The 24,661-nt window shown below is 26.6% G+C and overlaps 3 protein-coding genes across 10 annotated transcripts in view; all 3 read right to left on the reverse strand.

Moving 5' to 3' along the window:
- Positions 1-24,661, reverse strand: part of LOC134828112 (vacuolar protein sorting-associated protein 37B) — a 169,114-nt gene that overhangs the window by 67,659 nt on the left and 76,794 nt on the right. The gene's annotated exons all lie outside the window — the stretch shown is intronic.
- Positions 551-24,661, reverse strand: part of LOC134827430 (RIMS-binding protein 2) — a 61,089-nt gene continuing 36,978 nt past the window's right edge. For 4 of the 8 annotated variants that reach the window (XM_063840057.1, XM_063840051.1, XM_063840050.1 and 1 more), the window contains 11 exons: positions 18,713-18,903; positions 18,388-18,634; positions 17,686-17,843; positions 17,354-17,615; positions 15,057-15,322; positions 14,077-14,370; positions 10,445-10,966; positions 8,812-9,075; positions 8,133-8,436; positions 6,000-6,067; positions 551-1,195 (listed from right to left, as the gene is read on the reverse strand). In XM_063840057.1, coding sequence (XP_063696127.1) covers positions 551-1,195; positions 6,000-6,067; positions 8,133-8,436; positions 8,812-9,075; positions 10,445-10,966; positions 14,077-14,370; positions 15,057-15,322; positions 17,354-17,615; positions 17,686-17,843; positions 18,388-18,634; positions 18,713-18,903 — 3,221 coding nt within the window. The remainder of the gene's footprint in view (positions 1,196-5,999; positions 6,068-8,132; positions 8,437-8,811; positions 9,076-10,444; positions 10,967-14,076; positions 14,371-15,056; positions 15,323-17,353; positions 17,616-17,685; positions 17,844-18,387; positions 18,635-18,712; positions 18,904-24,661) is intronic. The other 4 variants (XM_063840053.1, XM_063840054.1, XM_063840056.1 and 1 more) reach the window with 4 other exon arrangements.
- LOC134827433 (cytochrome P450 6A1-like) lies at positions 22,013-23,567 on the reverse strand. Its single transcript, XM_063840060.1, has one exon. The coding sequence runs from the start codon at positions 23,551-23,553 to the stop codon at positions 22,033-22,035; it is 1,521 nt and encodes a 506-aa protein (XP_063696130.1). The 5' UTR covers positions 23,554-23,567; the 3' UTR covers positions 22,013-22,032.

The raw sequence follows: 24,661 nt of genomic DNA on the forward strand, positions 1-24,661 counted from the left end.
TTAAGTTAATTTAATTAATTATATAGTGTGCGTTTTTATAAATAATATATAATGTAAGATTTTGCACTAATATTGTACAAAAATAATTAACTGGATTCCTTGTTGTATGTTAATTAATTAATTATTCATCATATATATAGAAAGATATTTATTTTTATAACTAAACTTTTTTTTGTCTAGTAAATCAACTACTATGCGCCTTAATTCTTTAACTTTATACCACGACATCATCGATATTGGTTGTGATGTGTAACGCTTAAAAAATCACGATAACTTTTTAATATTATTATTTATTATAGCTTTGAATTTATTTTAATTTATTTATTATTAATATATTAATTAGTCAATGTATTTTATTATTATTTAATTAATATAATATGATTAACATTAGTGATAATTAATACATTTTATTTAGATTTAATAGTAATTTATTGACTAATATATTTTTTTTTTATTTATATTTATTAATAATAATTAATTAGCATATCGTTAAAGTTATCAACAAGTACATTTTATAATAATTATTAATATAGTCACAAGTAGTTTTGGGTTATTTGCCACCCAAACCGAATTTCATAAAAATTAGTTCTTTGCCTTTTGAGAGCATATCACCACCGGGCGCCGCCATATCACCAATTTTGCCTAAGAGACTGGCTCCGGGAGCGCCTGGTTGTCCCGGTTGTCCAGGCATTTGTTGGTTTTGTTGCTGATTGCCACCTCCGAACGGGCTAAAGCCTCCAAGGAGACCCCCTGATTGCTGTGGCTGTTGCTGCGGTTGCTGCTGTTGTCCCATCATGGGCTGTTGCCCGCCCATCATACCGCCCGAAGTCATGCCTGGCTGTGGCACAACTTGAGGCACTCCCTTTTGCGGTTGCTGCTGCTGCTGCTGCGGTTGCTTATTGCCGAAGGCAGCGTTCGTGGCACTGGAAAATAGCCCGGAAGCCAAGCCTCCCAAGCCGCCCGATGATGATGCCGTTGTCGTTGGTTGCTGTTGCGTTTGCTGTTGCATTTGTGGTTGGCCACCCATTTGTTGCTGTGGCATTTGTTGTCCCGGTCGCATCTGATTATTCTGCATGTTGTTCGGGTGTTGTTGGTGATTTTGCATCATGCCTCCTTGCATCATGCCTGGACCTTGTGGTTGTCCGTATTGATTAGTAACGCCCTGTGGGCCCATCATTCCGCCGGGGCCCTTCATCTAAACGATGCGGGGAAGGGGAATCACAACAAAAATCACAATTTGCTCAGAAATGATAGATTTTTAGATTTAGAAAAAAAACGAGAATTCAAAATCATAAAGTTGAATGAACTAATGTACATTTTTACCATAAAAACTTAACTGATTAAATCTATGGTAAATTTCAGTCTCTTGAGGATCTGAACTCATATAGGTTCAGTTTAGGCTTGTATGATTTATATCAAAAAATTTTCAAAATCGAATTTTTTTTTGATCAAGATTTGATTTTGATTTTGCAAATCAAATCTTTTTTGATTTGATCTGATGCATCAAAAAATCAGATCAAGATTTGATTTGATTTTCAAATCTTTGATTTAAATCATACAACCCTGAGTTAAATTGAAAGCTTTCAACTTCAAAATCGATTTTAGAATATTAAGATCGATCATTTAAACTGTTAGGGCTCAGTAACGAATTTTAAAACATAAGTTAATCAACTTCATCTCAGAAAGAATCAACTCTTGATATAAAGTTGTTTAGCTTAATTTTTACAAATTCGTAACTGAGCTCTAAGTGTTCTTGAAATCCATTACTAGCTAAAATAGAAGAATTAAAAAAAATCATTTCATATTTTTTTAGAGATTTATTGCAACGTTTATGTACTTAATTGTATATTAACGTTACAATATATCACTAAAAGTAATGGAATGATATGAAACTTAAAGAACTGAGGAGTATTGAGGAATTTGAGTTTTATAGGGTTTACGTACCTCAAGGAACATTTTTGAAAGGATGAACCTAGCGAACTGAAATTTGGCAAAGAGTTAAATCAATTGAAGGGTTGTTCGATTTACAAAATTTCAGCTCAATAGCTAAATATGTATTCTCATTCATCCATCAGAAACGCTTTTTGAAAACACTTAGTATGTGAATGAGAATATTTAGCTGTTAAACTGAAATTTTGTAAATCAATTAGAATAGTTACAAGTCAACTCTTTGCCAAGTTTCAGTTCACTAAATTCATCCTTGCAATTTTAAAACTAAAGGGCACCGGTACTTCAACCCTATAAAACTTGAAACCTTCAATACTCCTCCTTAAATTTTTGAGATAAATCCCAAGTCTATTTTCAATTGATCCTATGATGGAACTGATCCTCAAAAGACTAAAACCTACCTTAGATATCTTTATTCAGTACATTAATTCATTCTCAAAAAAAAATTGAAGTATATATTTATGTTGAGAAAAAAATTGTGCAATATCCCTCATAAATATATATGTTGTAAATATATATAAAATATGTATAAAACTATTCTCGTGCATAATTTATAAATCAGTTGTCGTCACGTAAAAATTCACTTGAAAAAGTAAATATCATTTCGCGAATAAAACGTTCTATTCTAAATTAATTTTTTTATTCCAACAACTTTAATAACAATTTCTATTCAAATATGTAATATATAACTTTTCTAAGGAATATAAAAAAATGTTGGAACAATTACTTCATTATTCCATGTTAAATAGAGAGGATTTTATTGGGGATTATTTTTTAAAGGGAATGAATTATAATAGAATAAAACAGGAAAAAAGTTTTTTTTTATTATATTATAAAAAAATTTAAAGGATGAAATTGCATAGCTGATAAAATGGGTTAAAAATGTATTATATAGATAAGAAGAAGAAAAAAGGAGTTCAAAAATAGTTTGAATTTTATCGATTTTTTCCTTTTTTTTTAATGAATTTATTTCTAATTAAAAAAATTTTAAATATAAAAAAAACATTCATCACCCTTCCGATATATTTATATATTTTTTACTCAATCAAAACTTGTGTATACGAAACATTGTTTTTACCAATATTTTTTTTCATAAAATTATTTTTTGTAAGAAAATCCTACTTATAATAAACACTCTATATATAGAAGAGTTAAGAAACGTTCAAAATATTTATTTATTTAATTTATATAAAATCACTGTTCGAAGACAACAAAATAAATATTGTAACAAATAAACATCATAAAACTAAAAAAATTAAAGTAAAAAGTTACAAACAAGAAGAAAAGTACATAAAACAATTAAAAGATATATTTATAATGAAAAAATTACTTTTACTCTACGAAATACATATTTACAACAACTCATTTCACTACAATTATAAATAAATAGGAGATAGAACACACTACACTTTGGCATGCACATTTTTACGAAATTATCTTATACATAATATTTTTATTATAAGATTTTAAAGAAAGATAGTAGATGCTGTACTCTTTATTGACAGATTTCGTGTTTCTGTGTTGATATATTTTGGAGTGTAATTATAAATATACAAAACAAATTATACAAACAAGCAAACAATAAATTTATTTGTTAATAAATATACATTTTTTAAATAGAGATCTAGTATAAAAAAGTAAAGAAAAGTATGAGAAAAGCTTATATTATTATTAAACACATTAATATTATTTACTATTAAATATAATAATACCATATGTTTAATAAAAAAAATGCAATTTCTCGGAAAATTTATAGAAATGAAAATATTAAAAAAGAAGGAAAATAAAGTTTAGTACAGTTGTATCCATAACTGACTATATACTAAGATCCATAGTTATACGTTATGTTTTGTATATGGCAGATATATAAAAAGAGAGAGAGAATAAAGAAAATAGTTTTGTATATGAAATGAGTGTTAGGCATCCCTGCCCTCCTTCTTACATACTTAGATAATGCTTAGAAACTCTCACAACTCTAAACTAGTTATTAATTATTATTATTTATCAAGCTTGTAAGTTTTTTATTTTTATTATTTATTTTATATAATCTTACTTTATAATAATAATTAACTTAAAAAAAATAATTAAATAAAAAAATAAATTAAATTAAACAACTAAATATTAATAAAAAAAACTACCTAATATTTATTTATTTATTTTTAAATAACTTTTCCTTAAATATTATTTTATTTTAATCTAAATTGTGATGAAAAGAGTTAATATTGTGCAATAATTGCCAAAGTGAAAGTGTGTTGTATTATTTATGTTGTAGTTTATTATTATTATATTTATTTTAATTATTTAATATAATAATAATTAATTATTATTTTGCTTTATTGTACTTTAAACAAAAAAATAATTTTTATAAAAAAAAATTAAAAATAAAAAATAATTAAAAAATATATATTTTTTGCTATTATCATCTATTTTTCTAATATTTTTTTCAGTAGTAGGGTTAAAAAGGGGACAAAAACCACAATGAATATCGCAAGGTTCATAATTAACAAACAAAAAATCGTTATTAACCACATTTCTGTGACTTTAATGAACTAAACATAAAAAAATATATAAACTCTGTAAAGTATTTATGATTATTAATGTAAGAAACTTGTCATGCAGAACGGCATCTAATATATATGTTGTTGTAAGGTATATGAAAAAAAGTTGTAGCAAATTAAAGTTTGAGAGAAATATTTATGGGACAAGTTTTCTATATAATTTTTTTTTTATCAAGAAAGAGAATTTAATTTTATTTAATTATGTAATTTTGTGACAATCTAATGGCAAATCTAATAAACGGGATCAGTTAAGGAATATTTTTTTGTTTAACTAACTTTTGGTCTACAAATATTTTGAAAAATTTTAAATTATTTGCAGACCAGAAATTAAAAAAAAAAAAAATAAAAAAAGGAAAACAAAAAAAATTAAACCAAGCAATTATTTAATTAGACAATAACTCACAAGAACTATGCAGAACAATGTCATAGCATTTCCGTTATATAAAAAAGTTAATATAATTAATAATAAACGTTTTGCTATATAAAAATGAATAATATGAGAATAATAATGAAAAAACAGTATATATTGTATATATTTATATATATAATATAAATTCAGTAACTCGTAATAAAAAAAAATAAATAAATAAATTTTTTGAACATAACAAATATATAAAACAAATTCTATGTATAGAATGTTTATTTATTTTTAACTATAAATTTTTTCGTATTATTTAATTAAGTATTCCTTTAATTTTTTCTTCATTAAAATTTTTCTTTTTACCCTATTAAATTATTTCTTTGTGTAATTTTGTGTGTGAAAGACAAAAAACAAGTGAGTTCGCTCGCATTGTTAAAAAACAAGAAAAACAATGAAATACGAAAAAGGACGATAAACATTATTATTATTATTATTAAAAATAAAAAAAAAACTCTGTGCTTTATGTTGAATGGCACGCGAAATGCAGCAAAATCTGTGTTACTTTATGTGTTTTTTGTGTGTTTTAAATTTATTGGACATGTGGAACATTTTTTTTTTTGTAATAATAATATTTACGCGCTAAGCTTTAAATTGGCAACAATTCAGAAAATAAATATTTTTTGTTATTAACTATTTTTATTTACAAGCCTGATACTCTATCAATTACTTTCTGTGACCTAAACTATTTTTTTTAAATTAAATTAAAAATATAAAAAAATAAAAAAAAATTAAAAATAACTAAAAAAAAACTTAAAAACTATCTAAAACTGACTCTCTAGCTAACAAGACCTAACATTTATTTTTTTTTTAATTTTTTAATATTTTTTTTCCTAAATTATTTTACGTTCCCTATAAATTTTATAAACAAAGCGCTTATTTAATTTTTTTTAAATTAATAATTAATTAATTATAATAATTAATTAATTTGTGTACAAATAAAAAAAAATATTTTTGACAAATTTTCGTTCTATTTGCGAAATGTAATTTACTTTTCACACAGTTCCGCGACTTATGCAACTTTTTTTTTTGTAATGAATTGATTGACTTGATTTTTGATTTTTTTTTTATATTACCTGAGTTTGGTGATCTGGGGCAGGGTGGCCCGTGTTGTCTAACAGTGTAGGGGAAGAAGGGCGAGCATCTAGCAACAAACAACATGAAGACTTGACATTTACCACAGCAGAGCAGAATTTAATTTTATTTTTTTTTTCATGAAGCGTTTGTGTTAAAAAATTATTTTTCTTACGTTTTGTAAAAATTATCATCCGAAAATTTTTTGTAATAATTTTTTTTTATTACATGACATTAACACAGACACTCCATACACATATTTAAAGTAGTAATTATTTGATAGGAAATAATAAAATATTTTTTTTTATTTAATTCATTAAATTATAAATAAAAAAAATATTTGAAGAAAACACACTACAGATTTTTTTTAATAATTAAATAATAAATAATATAAAATAATAATTTTAATAAAAATACCAATTTTAATAAAAATAAAAAAAAAATGTTAGGAATAAATGATAGTCCATAAAAATATTGATCACGTGATTATTATATACCAATATTATATATGAAAATATAAATGAGAATATTTGAAGATAGAAAAATAATTTTTATAGTTTAATATAATTAATAATTGTGCGAACATTAAACATTTAAAGCTTGATCGGCTCAAAAATATATAAATAAATTTTTATTTATTTTACTTTTCTTTGTAGTAAATTTATAAGCAACGAAGTATATTATTAATAATAAATATTCGCAAAAAGGTCATTTATCGGTTTTATGATTATAAAATATTCATCGTATACATTTTGTAGTTTTTTTAATAATTAATAATAAATGTTTCATAAACTTAAAGGGGTTAAAATAAAAAAAAATAATATTTTAATTTTTTAATATTATTTTTGTTCATAAAATAATTTTTTTATTTAAATGATATTTAAATAATTAAAAAAATAATAATAAATGTTGAAATGTCAATCTTTGTTTATTTTCTGTAAAGTTCTTTTGAATAAATCGCATGTGCTCAAGATTTTCCGTTATCACTCAAAATTGACGTGTGTTTGTGTGTGAAAATTTTCAAAACAAAAATAAATTTTAATTAAAAGCGTTTTTCATTCATTTATTTTACAACAAACTTTAAATTGCAAATTGTGGCTTGTTGTTTTTTTTTCTCGGTTGTACTCGCTACGGAATTAAAGTTTACAAGATGCTCTCTACGGGATATCTTCAAGATAGGTGCGTTGGCGTTGAAGCTGCATTTACAGCACAAAAATTTATAATTTACACGCACGTTGCAGCTGCTTCGCTCATTAAGATGTCAATTCATTTTATTTAAATATTTTGGCTAAGGCAGTTTTTGGCTCATTCCGTTTTAAAGTAATTATTTAATTATTTTTCATTAATTATCAGGCTGTTTTTTCATTCAATTTACTGGCAAATGCATTAAAAGCCGTTCAGTCTATTTTTTTTTATTTTTTAAAAATTTAAATTTAATTTAATTAAATTTAATTAATTTAATTTAACTAATTTAATTAATTAATTTAATTTAATTAAATAATTAATTTTATTTAATTAATTAATAATTTTTTTAACATTTTATTAATTAAATTATTTAATTAAATTAATTAAATTTAATTTAAATTAATTTAATTAAATTTTAATTTAATATTTTAATTTTTTTTAAATTTTATTTCCAGTTCTTCGAAGTGTTTTGTGTAGATTTTTTTCTAAATTTTATTTTTTTTAAAAGGGAGATGAGGTGCAAAATATATAGAGCAAAATTTACAACTTGGAGAGATAAAAAAAAAAGTTTGTAGAGCGAAGAGACTTGGTAGCGTAATTTTTTTTAAAGTAGAGGAAGATAGAAGAATTTATTTCATGCATTTTTCGTTAAAATTTTTCCTGAACTTTTTTCTGTACATCAATTCCGTTTGGCGACAGTTGAAATATTTTTACAATAAAAAAAATTGAGCATTTTTTAATGAATTTCTATTCTAAACTGCTGTGAGACAGACTGACATGTTTCAATTTTGTGTAACGTAAATTTTTTTTTGTACTAAATTAAATTAAAAAAAAAATGTTTTTTTTTTCAACAAAATTCAAAAAATAATTAAAATAATAATTTTTTTCAGTTCGATGTGAAGTAGAAGATTTTATGTGAAAAAAAAATTTTTTTTAAAGTTTTTACTTACTTTTGCCTTGCGGTCCTCCACGTTGATTCATTCCCATGCCCATGCCCATTCCCATGTTGTCGCGCGGAGGAGGTGGTGGTCCACGGGCACCGGGACCAATACCTCTTCCCCTGCTATTTAATTGTCGTTGCGCAACGCTACCGGCTGTGGGAGCCTGCGTGCCGTACTGGTCTGGCGCTTCCGACAAGAAATTGGAAGGCACGAGACCACGTACTCCATCGATTTCGCCCATAAAGAAGCCATCTTCGTCCATTTCGCCGTACACGAGGATGACGGCGCCTGCTTGGAAACTCAATTCGACTTGCTGAAAATTAAAAAAAAAAATATTTTTATTTATTTTTTTATAAATAATTTAAAATTTTTAAAATAAATTAAAATTTAAATTAATTTAATTTAAAATTAAATCAAATTAAATTAAATTTAATTATTTAATTTTAATTTTAAAATTAATTCTTCAATTTTAAAATTAAATTAATTTCAATTTTAATTTATTTTTAAATTATTTAAATTAAATTAAAATAATTAATTAAATTTAATTTTTTAAATTTTAATTTTTTTTAAATAAAATTTAATTTAATTTTAATTTTTTAAAATAAAATTTAATTTTATTTAATTATTTATTTTATTTATTTAATTAATATTTAATTTTAAAATTCTCTAAAAAAATTGTAAATTTTACCTCCGCATCAACATTCGGACTCAATTCTTGTGGATCGTAGTCGTAAAGTGCAATCATTCGTTTCACCGGCATATTGGCGTAGATGTCTCCCCATCGATCGCGACTTACGCCACGAACGCTCGTTGGCATGCCAGTTCCGCCAGCTTGAGCTGCGGCAGCTGCTGCTCCTTCATCCATTTCCGTAACCATGTTGTGCGGTACGAAGCCACGACGACCACGAAGTTCGCCCCAGTAGAAACCGTCGGCGTCTTTATCACCGAAAATCTGTAAAAATGTGATCGGATATTATTTTTGAAGAGTTTTGAAGGTTTTTGGAATTATTTAGATGATCATTTGAACTTTAAAAATATTTTTTATAGAAGTTTTTGGTTTTCTAAATTTATTTATTTTTTTAATTTCAACGTATGAAAATTTTATATTATTTTTTAAATTTTTGTTTTATTATAATTATTCTTTATTTTAATTTAATTTATAAAAAATATTTTTTGTAATTTTGTAATTGAAGAATTTATTAATTTAAAATTATTTAATGATTTTTTTTCGAAAAAGTTAGAGATAAAATTCTATTTTTAAAATTTTTATTTTAAAAAATTATTAAAATTATTTTTTTTATTATTAAATTTTTTTTTTCTAAAATTATTTAAAAAAAGGAAAATTATTTATTTTTATAAATTATTTTAATTAATTTACTAAAATTAAATATTTTTTGAAAGCTAAAAGATTGATTTAAAATATTATTTTTTTTTTAAATTTTTATTTATTAATTATATTAATTATTTTTTTATTTTATTAAATTTGAATAGACTATAAATTAATTTTGGAAACGCCTGGTTAATTTATAAAATATTAAAAAATTTTTTAAATTTAATTTTTATTTTTTTTTTTTATTAAAAATACGTTCAAATGACCATCTAAAAACTCCATTTAAATTAATTTTAAAATTTTCTAGTGTTTGACTGTTCTGTCAATATATGTTCAATATATATTAAGGGTGGCTGCTAAATCATATAAATATGCTTGTGCTTTGCTAACAAATTTTTAACTGTATCTAAAAACTGCAATTTAATTTTTTTTATTAATTTATTTTTTTTTCGCCGAAAACGCTGTGAAAAAGTATTAAACATTTACAACTTTACGCATTTTTACGCAAATCTGTCTATTTTTTATTTTTCTAAAAAAAAGATAAATAATTTTAAATCTAACGATAAATATTTTTTATTAATAAATAAATTCTACCTAAATGTTTAATACTATTTCATCTAGGAACTATGATACGGTTTATTAATATAAAATTTCCTTGCTGCGAAAAATAAATTTAATTAAGTATTAAAGTAAAAGGTATAAAAATATGGAACTCGGAACTGTACAATAAGTCTTTCATTCTTAAATAATCAACTCATTCATGAATTTTAATTAATTTTTAGTTAATTATAAATTGTTAGCAAAACCTACCTGTGGTGTGTTTTCGTGTGTTTCTTAATTTCTTTCGTTAAATAAATTCCCTACATTAAAAAAAATTATGATTTGATGTGAAATGTTCCTAAGTGTGAGTGTTTTTTGCCCTCTTGTGTGTATTTTTTCTTATCATTTTCTTTTAAAGGGATTAATTTTGATTTTTTTGGGAACTACCTACCTTGATTGTATCCCCCTCTTGAAAAGCTAATTCCTCTTCGCACCCATCCGGATTCGGACTCATTGTGCTCGGATCGTAGTCGAACATAGCCATGAAGTAGCGCGGTTTCTTTTGTTGCAGCTGCTGCTGTTGCTGCTGATTGATTGCACGCGGTTGGGGTTGCGGCCCGCCAGGTCTGGGACCCATGCCCCCGCCCATTTGATTCGGCATATTGGGGTTTTGCGGTTGCCCCATTTGATTCATGCCCATCTGATTTGGTTGCTGCATGCGATTTTGCGGCATGCCTTGCATCCCGGGTTGCATACCGGGCTGCTGTTGCCCCGGCATTCCGGGTTGCCCATGAAGCGGTTGTCCCATCATGCCCGACGGATGACCCGGCATGTTTGCATTTGGCCCCGTTTGTGAGTATGGTCCGTAAGGTTGTTGTTGGTTTTGTTGGTGTTGCTGCTGCTGCGCTTGCTGCGGATTCATGGGACGACCTTGCGCATTCATCATGCCACGTGGTCCTTGTTGGTTATAGCCCTGATTGGGTGGATTGAGTGGATTTTAGATTTTAACCAATGGAGATTTTGTTTGGATTCAGAGATAGAGAGAGAGAGAAAAAGGATGGAAGCTCCTTCGGACTGAAGAGCTGCTACAATTGTGACTTAGATCATATACATACAAATTTTGTCAGACGTACAAATTTAATATTTTCACTTTTTGTTACACCTCATTTAAAATTTTTTTAAATAAATTTAATTTAAAATTTTTTTAAAAAAATTAAAAAAAATTAAATTATTAATTAAAAATTATTTTTTAATTAAAAAAAATTAAAAAAAAAATATATTAATTATTTTTTTTTTAAATTTAAATTTAATTTATAAATTAAAAAAAAATAATTTAATTTTTTTTAAAAATTAAAAAAATGATTTAATATTCATAAAATTAAAAAAATTATATAATTTTATTTTAATTATTTATTTTTATTTTTCAATTTATTTTTATTTTTTTTACTTTTTAATTATTATTTGCTCAAATTCATAAAAAAATTATAAGAAAAAAATTTTAGGTCACGTGAAATATTTTTAAAAAAATTCTAAAATATTTAACGATTTTGATAAGATTTTTACTTTTTTGTATTTATCAAACAAAAATTTTTTTTTATTTAATTTAAATTTTTTAAAAAATAAAAAAAAAATTAATTTAATTTTTATAAAATTAAAAAAAAATAATATAATTTTTTGAAACATGAAAAACAATTGGAAAAACATTTAATTTAATTTTAATTATTTTTTTAACCATAATTTTTAATTAATTAATTTATTAATTAATTATTAAATTAAATTTTTAAATTATTTTTTTTATTAATTTAATTTTTATTTATTTTTTTATTTAATTTTTAAATATATTTTATTTTGTTGAATTTTGTGTCAAAAAGTGAAATTATTAAATTTAGCTTTACAAAAATAATTGGAGAAAAAAAGTTCTAAATGTACACAAAAATTACATTGCGAGCCAATTCTTATTTCTAATAGATTAGATATTAAAATAGTTTTCATAAACATTCAAAAAGGCAACTAAAATTTTCTTGCATCGTGTAGTAAGTATATTTTTTTGTCATAACCATAAAATTTTATTGAATGAAATTTTTTTTTGTCTGTTTGTGTGTACAAATAACCTTTTTACAGGATATTGGAGTAGTAAAAAAAAATATTTTTTGGTAACAAAAAAAAAATTAAAAAAAATGTGTTGAGGAAATTTTGCTATATAATTGGTTTTGTGGTTGGTGACTCTGGATTTTTGTTGTTCAGTTTTTACAGGTTCATTCTGATGCTTCTATGTTGATTTTTTTGAATTTTATTTATTTTTGTTGTACTATAGACTAGGTTAGTTGCAGGTAGAAGATGTAATAATAGGTGTCTGGATGTCATGTTAATGAAGTTGTTTCTATTGATTTATTTACACACAAAGCTGAGAGAAGAAGTTTTTGTTTTGTTTTCGGTGCAAATCCTCTGGTGCTCCATCTTTGTCTTGTATATTCGAACGGCACGGATATAAAAATCAAAGTGGCAGAAGATGTTTTTTTTTTGAGAGTGAAGAAGAGACGAAATTGGTGCGTTTGATTGTTTTTAGAGAGAATTTGAAGAAGAGTTAGAGAAGATGAGGAAGAGTTTTGAAATTAATTTAAAAATTATTTTAAAAAATTAATTTTAATAGAAAAATAAAATATTTCTTAATTTAACAAAAAAAATAATAATAATAATAATTAATTTAAATAATTTTATTATTATTTTGTTGATAAGATAATTAATAACTAATTAAAATATTAATAAAAAATATTTTATTTAGAAATATAAATTAATAAAATATTTATAAAAAATTATAAATTATTTAGTAATTAATTATTTTATAAAAAAAAAAATAATATTTAAAATTTTTATTTTTTAATTAGTTAAATTTTTTAATAAAAAAAAAATTAAATAAAAAAATAAAAATAAAAAAAATAAATTGAAAACAAATAATTAATTTAATAATCTATTAATTTTATAATTTTTTAATCAATAAATATTTTTTTGTTGATAAAATTTATTTTTAACTAATTTTTTTTTAGAATTTAAAAAAATAATATTCATAATATTTAAAAAAAAATTGAAATAAATTAAAATCAATTATTTAAAATTTAAAACAATTTTTGTGATATTAAAAATTTAAATAAAGTAAATAAATATAATAATAAATTAATATATTTAACGAATATTTTTACAATTATTATTTTTTCAATTATTCAATCTTTTTTCAAAATTATTTTAATTTTTATTATTTTTTTTAAATATTAATTAAATTAATTAATTAAAAAAATCTTTAAAAATGTGTTTTTGTTAAATTAAATTAAAAAATAATTTTTATTAATAAAAAAATAATTAAATAAATTTTAAAAATAAAATAATAATTTTTCTTTAAAATATTAATAATTAATAAAAATTAAAAAAAAAATTAAAAATAAAAAAAAATAATTAAATTAATAAAAAAAAAATTAAAAACTCTTCATGAAGACAAAGATATAAAAAAAACATCGACAAACAGTGAGAAAAAATCGCGCTTAACAACAACAAGAACAACGAGAATTATTATTTTAAAAGGATACTTTTAAGACACATAAAAAAATCTGAAGAGAACATCATAAAAAAGAGAGATTTTTATTTTTTGTAAAACACGAACAAGACACACATCATCATCGTACTCGACGACCATCGTGGCTGTTATGAATAGGAAATTGTACATTCAGTAAAAATTACTACAAAAAGGACGTTCTTAACTGGCTTGGCATGTGTTTGAAGGAACACTTGTATTTTTTTGCGAGTTGAGGAGCGCTTACATTAATGAAAGAGCTAAAAAAAGGAGGAATGAAAAAATCTATCTCTAGGTTCTAGAAGAGAGAGAGAAATAGAGAAACAGACGAGGAAAAGGCGCGTGCATTCAAGTGTTGTCCTTGTATGTACACAATTTTTGTTTAATTTTGGATGAAATATTTTTTTTTTACAGGCACGATGATTTTTTTTTCAACTACGAGAGAGACAGACTATGAGAGACATATGCAAACATGTGTGTGTAATTTTTTTTTAAGGAATCGCACTGAGTTTTGCGCTAACCTGAGGCGTTGAAACCGTTCCCGGTGATTGCTGTTGTTGTTGCTGCTGATGTTGCAAAATTTGTTGTTGCGCAACGCTACTTTTGCGTCTTTGCAGCATGCGTTGTGCCTCGGCAGCTGCCTGAGCAGCATTTCCCTGCGGCGTCGAGACAGGCTCAATGTATTCGCTCTCGTCACTTAGGTTCGCAGCGTCATATGCCACGGCGTCTTTCGTTATCTCGATCGCCGGGATGCCCGTCGTGCTGCCTCGCGGTGTCGCGTCACTCGGATTCGGTTGATGTGGTAAGTGTGCCGACTATTTTTTGTATTTTTTTTTTGTTGTTTAGTTGTGAAATGTCGAGTTTTAAAAAATTATTTTTTTTTTGTGTTTTTTTGTTGTGAGAAAGTTGCGGAGGAGGACACGCACAATTTGTGATTTTTAATATTTTTTTACGGAAATATTTATTTTTTTGTGAGATGGACAAAAATAAAAGAAAAAAACTTTTACTTTAAAAAAATTGCATTTTTTAAAAAATGTGCGAGTCACAAAAAGGCAAGAAAAGCTGCTTAAAATGCCGCTTTTTGGGCTTTTTTTTCCTTTTTGCGAGCAATTACATTTAAAATTAATTTAAAAAAAAATAAATAACACGAAAATTCATTCAAAATTCGTTTTAAAAAAAAATATTTTAATCAGCGCATTAATTAGATTAATTAAAAATTAAAAAAAAAATATAGAATTTTAAAAAATTTGAAGCTAAAAGCCAGAAATAAAAAAATTGTCACAGAAAACCTTTTATCAGTCAAGCCAGTAATTTTTTTGTACAAAATTTTTTCTAAATTATTTTTTTTTTTTAAATATTTTAAGTTATATATGTTGATTAATATATAAATATTAATATATATAATTAATAATAATAATAATAAAACACGCACTATATATTTTTGTAATAATATAAAAAAATTTTAAATCGCACTACAGAAAAAAAAATTTTTTAAACTCACCATTTGCCCATGCTGCTGTTGTGGTCCATGCATGCCCATATTTTGCCCACTCAAGTCGCTCAAATTCTCATCCATCATGCCTTGTTGGTCCTGCATGTGTGGCGGCATGCCCGGAATTGGTCCACGTGGGCCATGCTGACCAACTTGTTGCTGCATCCGCATATTGCCCTGCTGTCCCATCATCATACCTTGTTGCTGACCCACACGACGAGCAGCTGCTCTTACATTATCTTGAGTGTAATTGAAGCCATTTTCAATATTAGTGTCTATTTTTTTTTTTATTTATTTTTTTTTAACACAACAACACAATTTTTTTACACGCAAAAAGAAATGAAAAAAAAAATTCGATTACTATAAAAAGCGGATTGATAATGGTTTTTAAGACGCAAAATTAATTATTTTCGACGTGTTTCTGAGTATTTTGATGGAAAATCCTTGTTATTGTTGTAGGTGTCAGTATTTTACAGAAGAAAAAGGAGTAAAAAGATAGCAATATATTTTGTATTTATGAAGGAAAGAAGAGAAGAGAAAACTATCAAGACTACCTACCAAAATTATTACATTTATTGTTTATTGTAAGAAAAAGGGTTTTGTTATGTTATATAATAATAATGAATATTGAAAGGTTTTTGTTACCGTCTTCATGTTATTTTATATATTTTTTTTTTATTTTAAACGAAAAAGCTTTATTTTGAGAATAAATCAGAATTAGGACCATTATCAATATGTTTGTAGTAGTAAATAAGTATAATATATTTACATAAAACTAAAAATAAACTGCAAAATAATGGAAAAGGAAAATTAATTATTGTTGTACAAACAAAACTAATATGCATAAGTAAGTTGGTAGTCAACTTAAATAAAGATATTTTATGTGGATGTTTTGTAAGATAGAAAGGATGTCAAATGTAAGAGGAAATTAAATATTTATAGGGTTTGTTGCTTAATTTCAAGAGTTTAAAATGTGTCACAGTGGGCGAAATTTTAATTTTTTATTAATTTTTTTAAAGTTACCCGTATACTTTGTTCTACCTGTTAATTTTTTTTTAATTTTTATTTTCAGAAATTTAAAAACTCCAAAATGTGTAATTCCATAAATAAAGGTAAGTAATTTTTAAAACTTTATAAAAATTAATTCTAATAAAAACATTGACATTAATTTTTTTCGAAGGCTTTTTTTCTAGAATAAATTAAAAAAAAAAAATTCAATTTTAAAGTATTTTAATTAAAAAAAAACTTCCACATTGAGTAAGGTAAATCATTCTAAAAGAATCTCATTGATTGTTAACATATGTTCATAACTTTTTTCTGTCTATTATTAGTATTAAACCAAAAATGAAATTCAATTCTAACGATGTAATAAAAAAACCGACCAAACCTGTTTTCAGGAGATGGGCATGGGTTCGACTTTTTTAACATATGGGATCACCGGTTCGGGTAAGACTTTCAACCTGCATGGAAATATCAATAACCCTGGAATCGTTCCCCGCTGCATTGAACAAATTTTTGTGCAATGCGGCTTGGAACTCGAAAATCATTGCTAAAAATACAAGTTTGGGCAATTCTAATATAGAAGGAGAATGAAGTTTAATAGCAGAATAGCAAGTAACTATGTTCCGTCCTGACTAACGGAGTCCCACTGACTAATGTTTTAAAATATTAAGAAGCAAACTAATTAAAAAAGGATCTTGCAATACATTTGGAGTAGACAAAATTAATTGTTCATCAGATCAGAAACTCATCAGGAGATCAGAATGATAAAAAATTAAAGACAACACATATTTATTTCAAAACAATCCACGAGTTGGATAATCCACGAGAAGTACAATAAATTGTTTTTGGGGCAAAGAAAGTTCAATGCAACCTTCTTGGTTTAAAGTTCAAAGTAGTTACTGATGATAAGTATTCCAACTATTATTGAAACAAAAAACTATTGCCATTAACTCTTGTAAATTAAAAAAAAAATTACTTGTAAGAGATCTGTAAAAGTTAACCAGAAAAAGAGCTGAAAACTTGATGTCAAAATTCTACAAAAAATAGTATGAAGAGAGTCTTATCAGTTCACTTCAGTGAAACTCATGTTATCATAACTGACTCTTAAAACAACAAATAATGACATTAAAAAATATTCGTAGAATTTCCATTTCGGCCCCTTGTGACTTTAAAACTCCCTTAAATTTAAGCAACAAACATGTGTTCAAAGCGGAGCTATTTTATTTTTTGTGACACATGGGAATGAGTTTCTACGTCAATCATATAAATGCAGCATATCAAAAGAAAAGCTACAGGGCACTTACTTGGTATCGGTGTCGGTTGACTATCTGCCGATTGGGAATCTCGTGATTTGGTTCGCACCGTAACGGCACGCGGATTCAAGCCTACCAGCTTGCCGATATCAATCAAAGCGTGATCTCCCGTTGGCGAATCGACATCCGTTACTTTCTTACCGTCCGCATACACAGCGTAGCCAGTGACTGGTCCAGAAGAAGGAGGTCGCGTGACAGGTTGCCACGTAACGAGAAGTGTGCCATCTTGTGGACCAGCATCAACCTGGATATCCTGTTTAAAAAAAGATTTTTTGAGAGTTAAAAAAAAATAAGTTTTTGTGAAGAGGAAAGGAAAATTTTACCTGTGGAGGGTCGGGTAATCCTTTGGCAAGTGTACGGAAATCGGTATAGGCCCCGGGAGCTTCTTCTTGAGGCGGCGCTGGCGGGGCTTGTGCTTGTCCGGGCGCACGTAACTGCTTAGCTCGTACAGTTACGCGATATTGCGTACTCGGCGAGAGTCCTAAGTGCAAAAAATTAAGAGTTATCATTGAAAAATAATTTTTTGCAAGCCGAAATATCCTCGAGACATAAAAATTAACTAAATTACCCATCAAAAAGACTGTACATTGGGGCAAGATTTTAGAATTTGAATAATTTCAAAATGTAAATAGCAAAATTTTAAAATGCGCATTGGGATGTAATTTTGAATGTGCATTGGGCCGTAAGTATATTATCTGCATTGGGATAAAATCTTAGAATGTGCTTTGGGGTAAAATTTGGGATTGTCCATTGGGAAAAATTTCAGAATGTGTATTGGGATGAAATGTTTATTCATTTAAAAAAGCATTCCAATGTACATCCTAAGATATTTTTTCTAATACTCATCCTAAAACAGCAACCCAATGCACATTTTAAAATTTCATCCTAATGCAAATTTTAAAATTTTGTCCCAATGTACAATCTTTTTGTTGGTTAGTACCTAATTTAGTTAATTTTCATGTTTCGCGGATATTTGAGCTTTCAAGACAAGGATTTTTCGAGTAATTTGACAAAATTTAACATACCTGTGATTGTGTGACGATACACGCCAGGCTTGACTGTCCTAACTTCGACATTATTTACACATACGACATGCTGATGATTGGAATTGGCTGGCAGCCATGATATTATTGCACTTGAGCACGTAATGTTTGTGGCTCTGACCGATGAAGGACCTAATTGGGAAGTTTCCCGTCCAATTATCATTGTGCAGGCAGCATCTCTGGATGTTCGTCTAGTTTGTGTAACACTACGTACGCTTATTCTATGTGGCTGTTTAAAGAGAAACACAATGAAAAATAGTAAAATTAATGGACTTTTTCCCGACGCATCTCAGGGGAAGTCACTTACTCGATTGCAATCTACACCTTCTACTAAAGCTCTAGTCCGTTCCGTCGCTTTCACAGTTACTTTTAGCACGCCATCCACATACACGTGATAACTTTCGATTTGATTATATCCAGCTGGATCTGGCGGCGTCCATCCAATTAACACACTTTTGTTCAGTTGTCGTTCGAGGGTGAGGTGTCGCGGGGCAGGAACTAACACGGAGAACATAATTTTAGCATCAGCTGCGACTTTTTTTGTTTTTTATTTTTTTTTGCCAAACAAAGTACATGCGCCATGAAAAATTCACTTTAATTTATTAGTCATTTATTAAATATTCAAAGACACGACAAGAGAAAGAAACATTTTAAAGCGTTAACATTGAAAGTGACATGAAACGTGGGAGATACGAACAAATTTCCTGTTAATCATCGAATCATTGGCGAACGGAATTTCATCGGAAATGTACTTTGTTTAGCAAATGAGTTAAATTAATTTGACTGTGAACGACTTTTTGCACTATATTTATTGAGTGGAAATGTCGCTCAGAATCAGAGTTTTGTAAATCTGTGCTAATAATGTACCGGGAGACTCCATCGTGGAACATTTTCAGGTAAATCTCAAATTTTTTCCATAGTTATTTTTTTATGATTTTTTTTTTATTTAAATTTGAAAGAGATTTCTAAAAAAATTATTTTTTTTTTAATTTGCAAAATTTTATTTTCGGAAATTTTTTTACGTAAGTCTCTTCTTTTTCTTTATATTCATAAAAAAAATAAAAAAAAAATATTTTTTTTTTTTGTAATAATTTATTAGTCATTTAACATTATTTTAAAATTATCAAGATTTTTAAAAAATTTTCAAACTAAATAAAAAATAAAAGTTAAATTAAAAAAAATAAATTTTTAAAAATTAACATTTATAATAAAAAATTAAATTAAAAATAACCCGTTAATATTTTTAAATTTTAGACATTTTATAAAATATTTCATAAAAAAATAAAATTCTTTCTTATTTTAACAAGTTTGATGAAATTAAAAATGATCTTTGTTGAAAATTAAATTAAAAAAAAATAAATTTAAATTAAAAAAAATAATTTAAATTAAAAAAAAATAATTTAATTTAAAAAAAATTAATTTAAATTAAAAAATAAATTTAAAAAAAAAATTAATTTAAATAAAAATTAAATTTTAATTTAAAATCAAACAAAATTTCAGACAGATTTTCATTAAAAATTTAAAATTTTGAAAAAATATTTTAAGAAAAATAATTTTTTTTCATTTTAAACAATTTTTCACAAATAAATATTTTTTAAATATTTTTTAAAAAAATTTTCATAGAATTTCAAGCCTGATTTCAAGGACAAAACTTGAACATTACATGAAAACATCTAACATAAATCCGTTAAATAACATTTACACAAAAAATGCATCCAGTACGAAGAAAGACAAAAAAAAAACATTTAAAAAATTCAAAGCTATGGAAAAACCATTTTTGTCAAAGAAAAATATTTAACTTCCTCCGAGAGAAATTTCTGAAGAAGCTTCAACAAGAAAAATTCCAATTTAAATTTTATTGCTGCTCTTTAGCAAAAGAAACCCGATGACACGTGTTTTTTCTTTCGCTGAATACTTTTTTTTCTCTTAAAGCGCGAACGAACGAACGACCACGAAGACGAAGAGAAATTCTTGCGGAAAAGAGACAAGAAGAAAAAAAAATATGACTGCGCTATTTTGTGTTAAGTGAAAAAGTTTTCATGGTACGATACTTAAAGCTTGCCATATGTTACACGTATGATAGAACTTCTTATAATTTTTTTTTTCTAATTGAATATCATTTTAGTGTTTTCTTATTATTATTATTCCTGTCGTCGTTGACACGGCAAAGTCTATTCCCAACTTCGAAGAAACGCCGAAGAAAAAGAAGAAGAAGAGAAAAAATTTTAATATGTTAGTGCCGCTGCCACTGATGATGATGACGACGATATTATGTAACACACTCTTTTTGCACAACACTTTGAGAGTAACAAAGAAAAACTGACGAAGAAAGTGGAACGAACGAGCAAAAACTGACTCAAAAGCGAGATAAATACGGAGTTGGGACCACACATCGATTAAAATATTGGCAGAACTTCAATTTGTTTGGCGAGGAATATGTTTGGACTGAGAGATGTGTGATGGTAATAATCATCGCAATAAGGCAATTTGGCTGAATACGAAAGTTTTTCTCTCCTTCTCTCACACGAATTTCTTTCTTGGTGTTCGTGGACAATGACATGCAATTTCTTTTAAGAGTTTTCATTGTGAAGAAAAAATGTTTTAATCGATAAAAGTTGCTACTTTTGGTGGTGAGTATAAAGAAGGTCGTTGATCTGAAAAATAATCTTTTTTTTTGTGAAGGCAGGATTTCAAAGATTTTTATTGAGAAAAGTTATCAAATATTTTGAAAAAAAAAATTTTTAATAAAAAGTTGATTTTCAAATTGAATACTCATAAATCTTAACTCAAAAAAAAATTTATTAAATATTTTGCCTCAAAAATTGTTATTTAAAGTTAAAATATAAAAAAAATAAAAGTATTAAAATTTCAAATCTCAATCTCTAAGAAAAAAGTCAAAAAATAAAATAATTAAAAAATTTTTTTTTTGATGTTTCGGAAAATGTAATTCAAATTGTCTTTTAAAATGTCAATGAAAGAATTCTTTTTTTAATTAAAAAAAAATTAAATTTAATTTTTCAAATTTTAAATTTTTTACGGTAAAATATTCAACAATCATTTATTTTTCATAATGTTATTTAATTTTTTTTTTCTCCAAAAGTACACGAAAATTATTGAACATTTTCAAATTTTTGAAAATTTATACAGAAAATATTTCTTATTTTTGAAAAAAAAAAAATTATTATTTTTCCTTTTATGTTCGTAAAATTTGAATTTTAAAATTTAAAAGTGAAGTAAAAAATCGTTTTCAGATGAAAAAATTTTACTAACTCGACTTTCAATTTTTTTTTTTTGTGACAGAAAAATAATTTTTGAAAGTAGATTTTTTTGTGAAAAATTGCCTCAATTACCTATTTATTTATTACATATTTTTATTTAATTAAATTTTATATTTTTTTTAGAATATAATTTTTCTCATATTATTGCCTTTTCATTGCAATTTAACTATATTTTTAAGTTTGTTATGTTTTGTTAAATCAAAAATATATTTTTATTAAAGAAATTTTTTTTATAGTTGAAGGTCAGTTGAAGGTCAGTTGAATATTCATATAAAGGTCAGTATGAACCATAATTAGGTATGTATTTCATATTACTTTAATGACTTTAATGTTAATAATCACAAAAAAATCATTTTAATGCCTTTGCATTGAGCCACAATCCACCTTTAACCGCCATATTCGGCGTACTCAAATCCAATTTTAACGGTTCTTGCGTCTTTTTATTCACCGTTATCTCAAAATTATCAATTATCGTCGCCAGTCCGAATTTTGATTGCAATTGAGCGAATCTCATGCCTATGCAATTTCTAGGACCTTCTCCAAATGGCAAAAATGCATAAGGATGTCTTTTCTGAACTTCCTCCGGCGAAAATCGATCTGGATCAAATTTCTCAGGATTTGGATAAATTTCTGGATTGTAATGGATGCCAAAGACGGGAATATTTACCATGATGCCTTTTGGAATTATCAAGTCAGTATCTGGTACTTTATAGTCGTTTTGGCAATAACGAATTAAATTTCCAACTGGAGGATACATGCGAAGTGTTTCGTTGAACACTTGATTCAAATAATGCATTTCCATTAAAGCATCGTAATTGATTTCGTCATTGTGAGATTTTTTAACGCTACGAACTTCATCTCTCACTTTTTGTTGGATCTCGGGGTTTTTGGCGATGAAATACAAAGCATAAGACATGGCAGTTGAACTTGTTTCGAATCCAGCGAAGAAAAAGATGAAAGCTTGGGCACACAATTCATTGAAATTGATTTTATCTGAGGGATTTCCATCTTTGTCGTCGTAAATTGTGCCGTGATTCTTCAAGTTCAAGAGCATATTGAAGAAATCACTGCGACGAACATTGTTAGCTTCACGATGTTTCGCTGTTGATTCAATCATCGGCATGAAATAGTCTTCAACGGACTTTTTGAAGACGCGACATTTGAAAAATTTGGCAATTCGTTGGCAGGTGCTGATAAAGAAGAAGTAAAAAGCCGTAAAAGGTGTACTTTCGAAAACTTCCTTAGCAATGTTCAAGATTTCAGGTTCCTTTGTGCTCTTTAAGGCATTGCATTCGAGTCCAAAGGCACAAGACCCAATGGCTTCAGCAGTGAATCTTTGTGTGACTTCTTTAACATTCACAACTTCCCCCGTTTTAGCGTAGTTATCATTGATGAACTTGATCAAATCCTGTCCCTTGTCTGAGATTGTGTGAAACATTTGCTTCATCTTGCCCGATGTGAAGGTCGGACTCAAGTTATTTCGCATACGACGCCATTTCTCGCCCTCGATCGAGAACAAATGAGCCGATAATGGATCTACTTCTTCATTGAAGTAAACACTGCGATCTTGGAAGTTGTGAAAATCCTTCACCAAAATTAAACGTAACATATCAAGGTCATTCACGATGAGAGTTGGTGACAGCCCAGCATAAGCTCCAAAGAACTTTGTCTTCTTTTCGGTTTCGGCATAGAGCTTTGCGAATTTCTCGGCGAAATGATAGCGGAATCCAACGTCACCAAAATCTCCTAATGGAGTCCATGGTTGGGTTGAGTCGAAGCCATGACTCTTCCAAAAAGCGAACTTGTATCGCAAAAATGCGATAACTACCAAAATTATCGGTAAAATGTAGAAGATTAAAATGTTTATCATTTTTGACAAGTGACTTGATTGAACGATGAGAAACAACTGAAACAGGTTTTGCTTTAGGTGGCTCAATTACCGAAACAATTTGGATGAACGCGAACATGACACAACAAAAAAAACTTCGTACATTGATCGTTCTGAAGCAGCACGTGAATGAGATAACGTGAAGTACGTCAATAGAACAAGAACATCAAGGTCGGGTTTGTATTGAATAAGAAACGAGACAAGAATGAATTTTTAAGTGATATCATACTCGATCGTGATGTTTGTAAACAAAAATCATTCATTTGTTTGTTTTTATCGGACATTTGAATGATTCCGCGCAAAAAAGGGACTTTAAAAAAAGGTAAGGTTGATGAACTGTTTAAAAAATTATTAAAAATTCTTATAGAAAAAATTTCCATATTTTGTAAATTGTTAGTAAAATTTGCAATCGAATCGAATTGAGCAAAAATAATATTTTTCTTAAAGATTTCAAAACTCGACCAAGATGTAAACATTGACAAGAGCGCTTTTTAATACTGATTTTTTTTCTTTTAGTCTCCTTTTTAACATTGTAGCAACTTGTAGAAGGCCAATATTTATTTAAAAATATAATTTGAGAGTATTTTTGGAGCATCAAGTAAGTCATATTTTCTTTTATACTTATTTTGTTTTATTTCCTTAGCCAAACAATATTGAATATTGCAATCGTTAATGACCAAATGGAAAATTTAAATCAATTCAAAACTATTTTGCCTTAAAAGAGACTTTAACTACAAGAAGAGCTTCTGATGACTAAAGAAAAAGTTGACCGTTGATGCCGTAGATCAGCGCTGATATGCGCTGGATGCCTAAATTTCTTTATGGATTTATCTTTTTCCTACTGACTTTCAACTTATCTTAATATTTTCAACTATGACGAGTCATATAATGTTTTCTAAACTAAGATGTTGGTTCAAGACAGAAAAACTAAGCAACTGCAAGGTTGAATAAGAGCCTAAAAGAATTAAAATGAAGAAAGACAATTATTTATTAGCAAAGCCGGATTTAAAAGTTCGAAAGTTCACATGGAACACCTAAAAACTGAATGGATTTTACGCTGCAAAGATCACAATGTAGTTGAATGCAATTT

Source organism: Culicoides brevitarsis, chromosome 1 (assembly GCF_036172545.1).
Source record: "Culicoides brevitarsis isolate CSIRO-B50_1 chromosome 1, AGI_CSIRO_Cbre_v1, whole genome shotgun sequence".
NCBI lineage: Eukaryota > Metazoa > Arthropoda > Insecta > Diptera > Ceratopogonidae > Culicoides > Culicoides brevitarsis.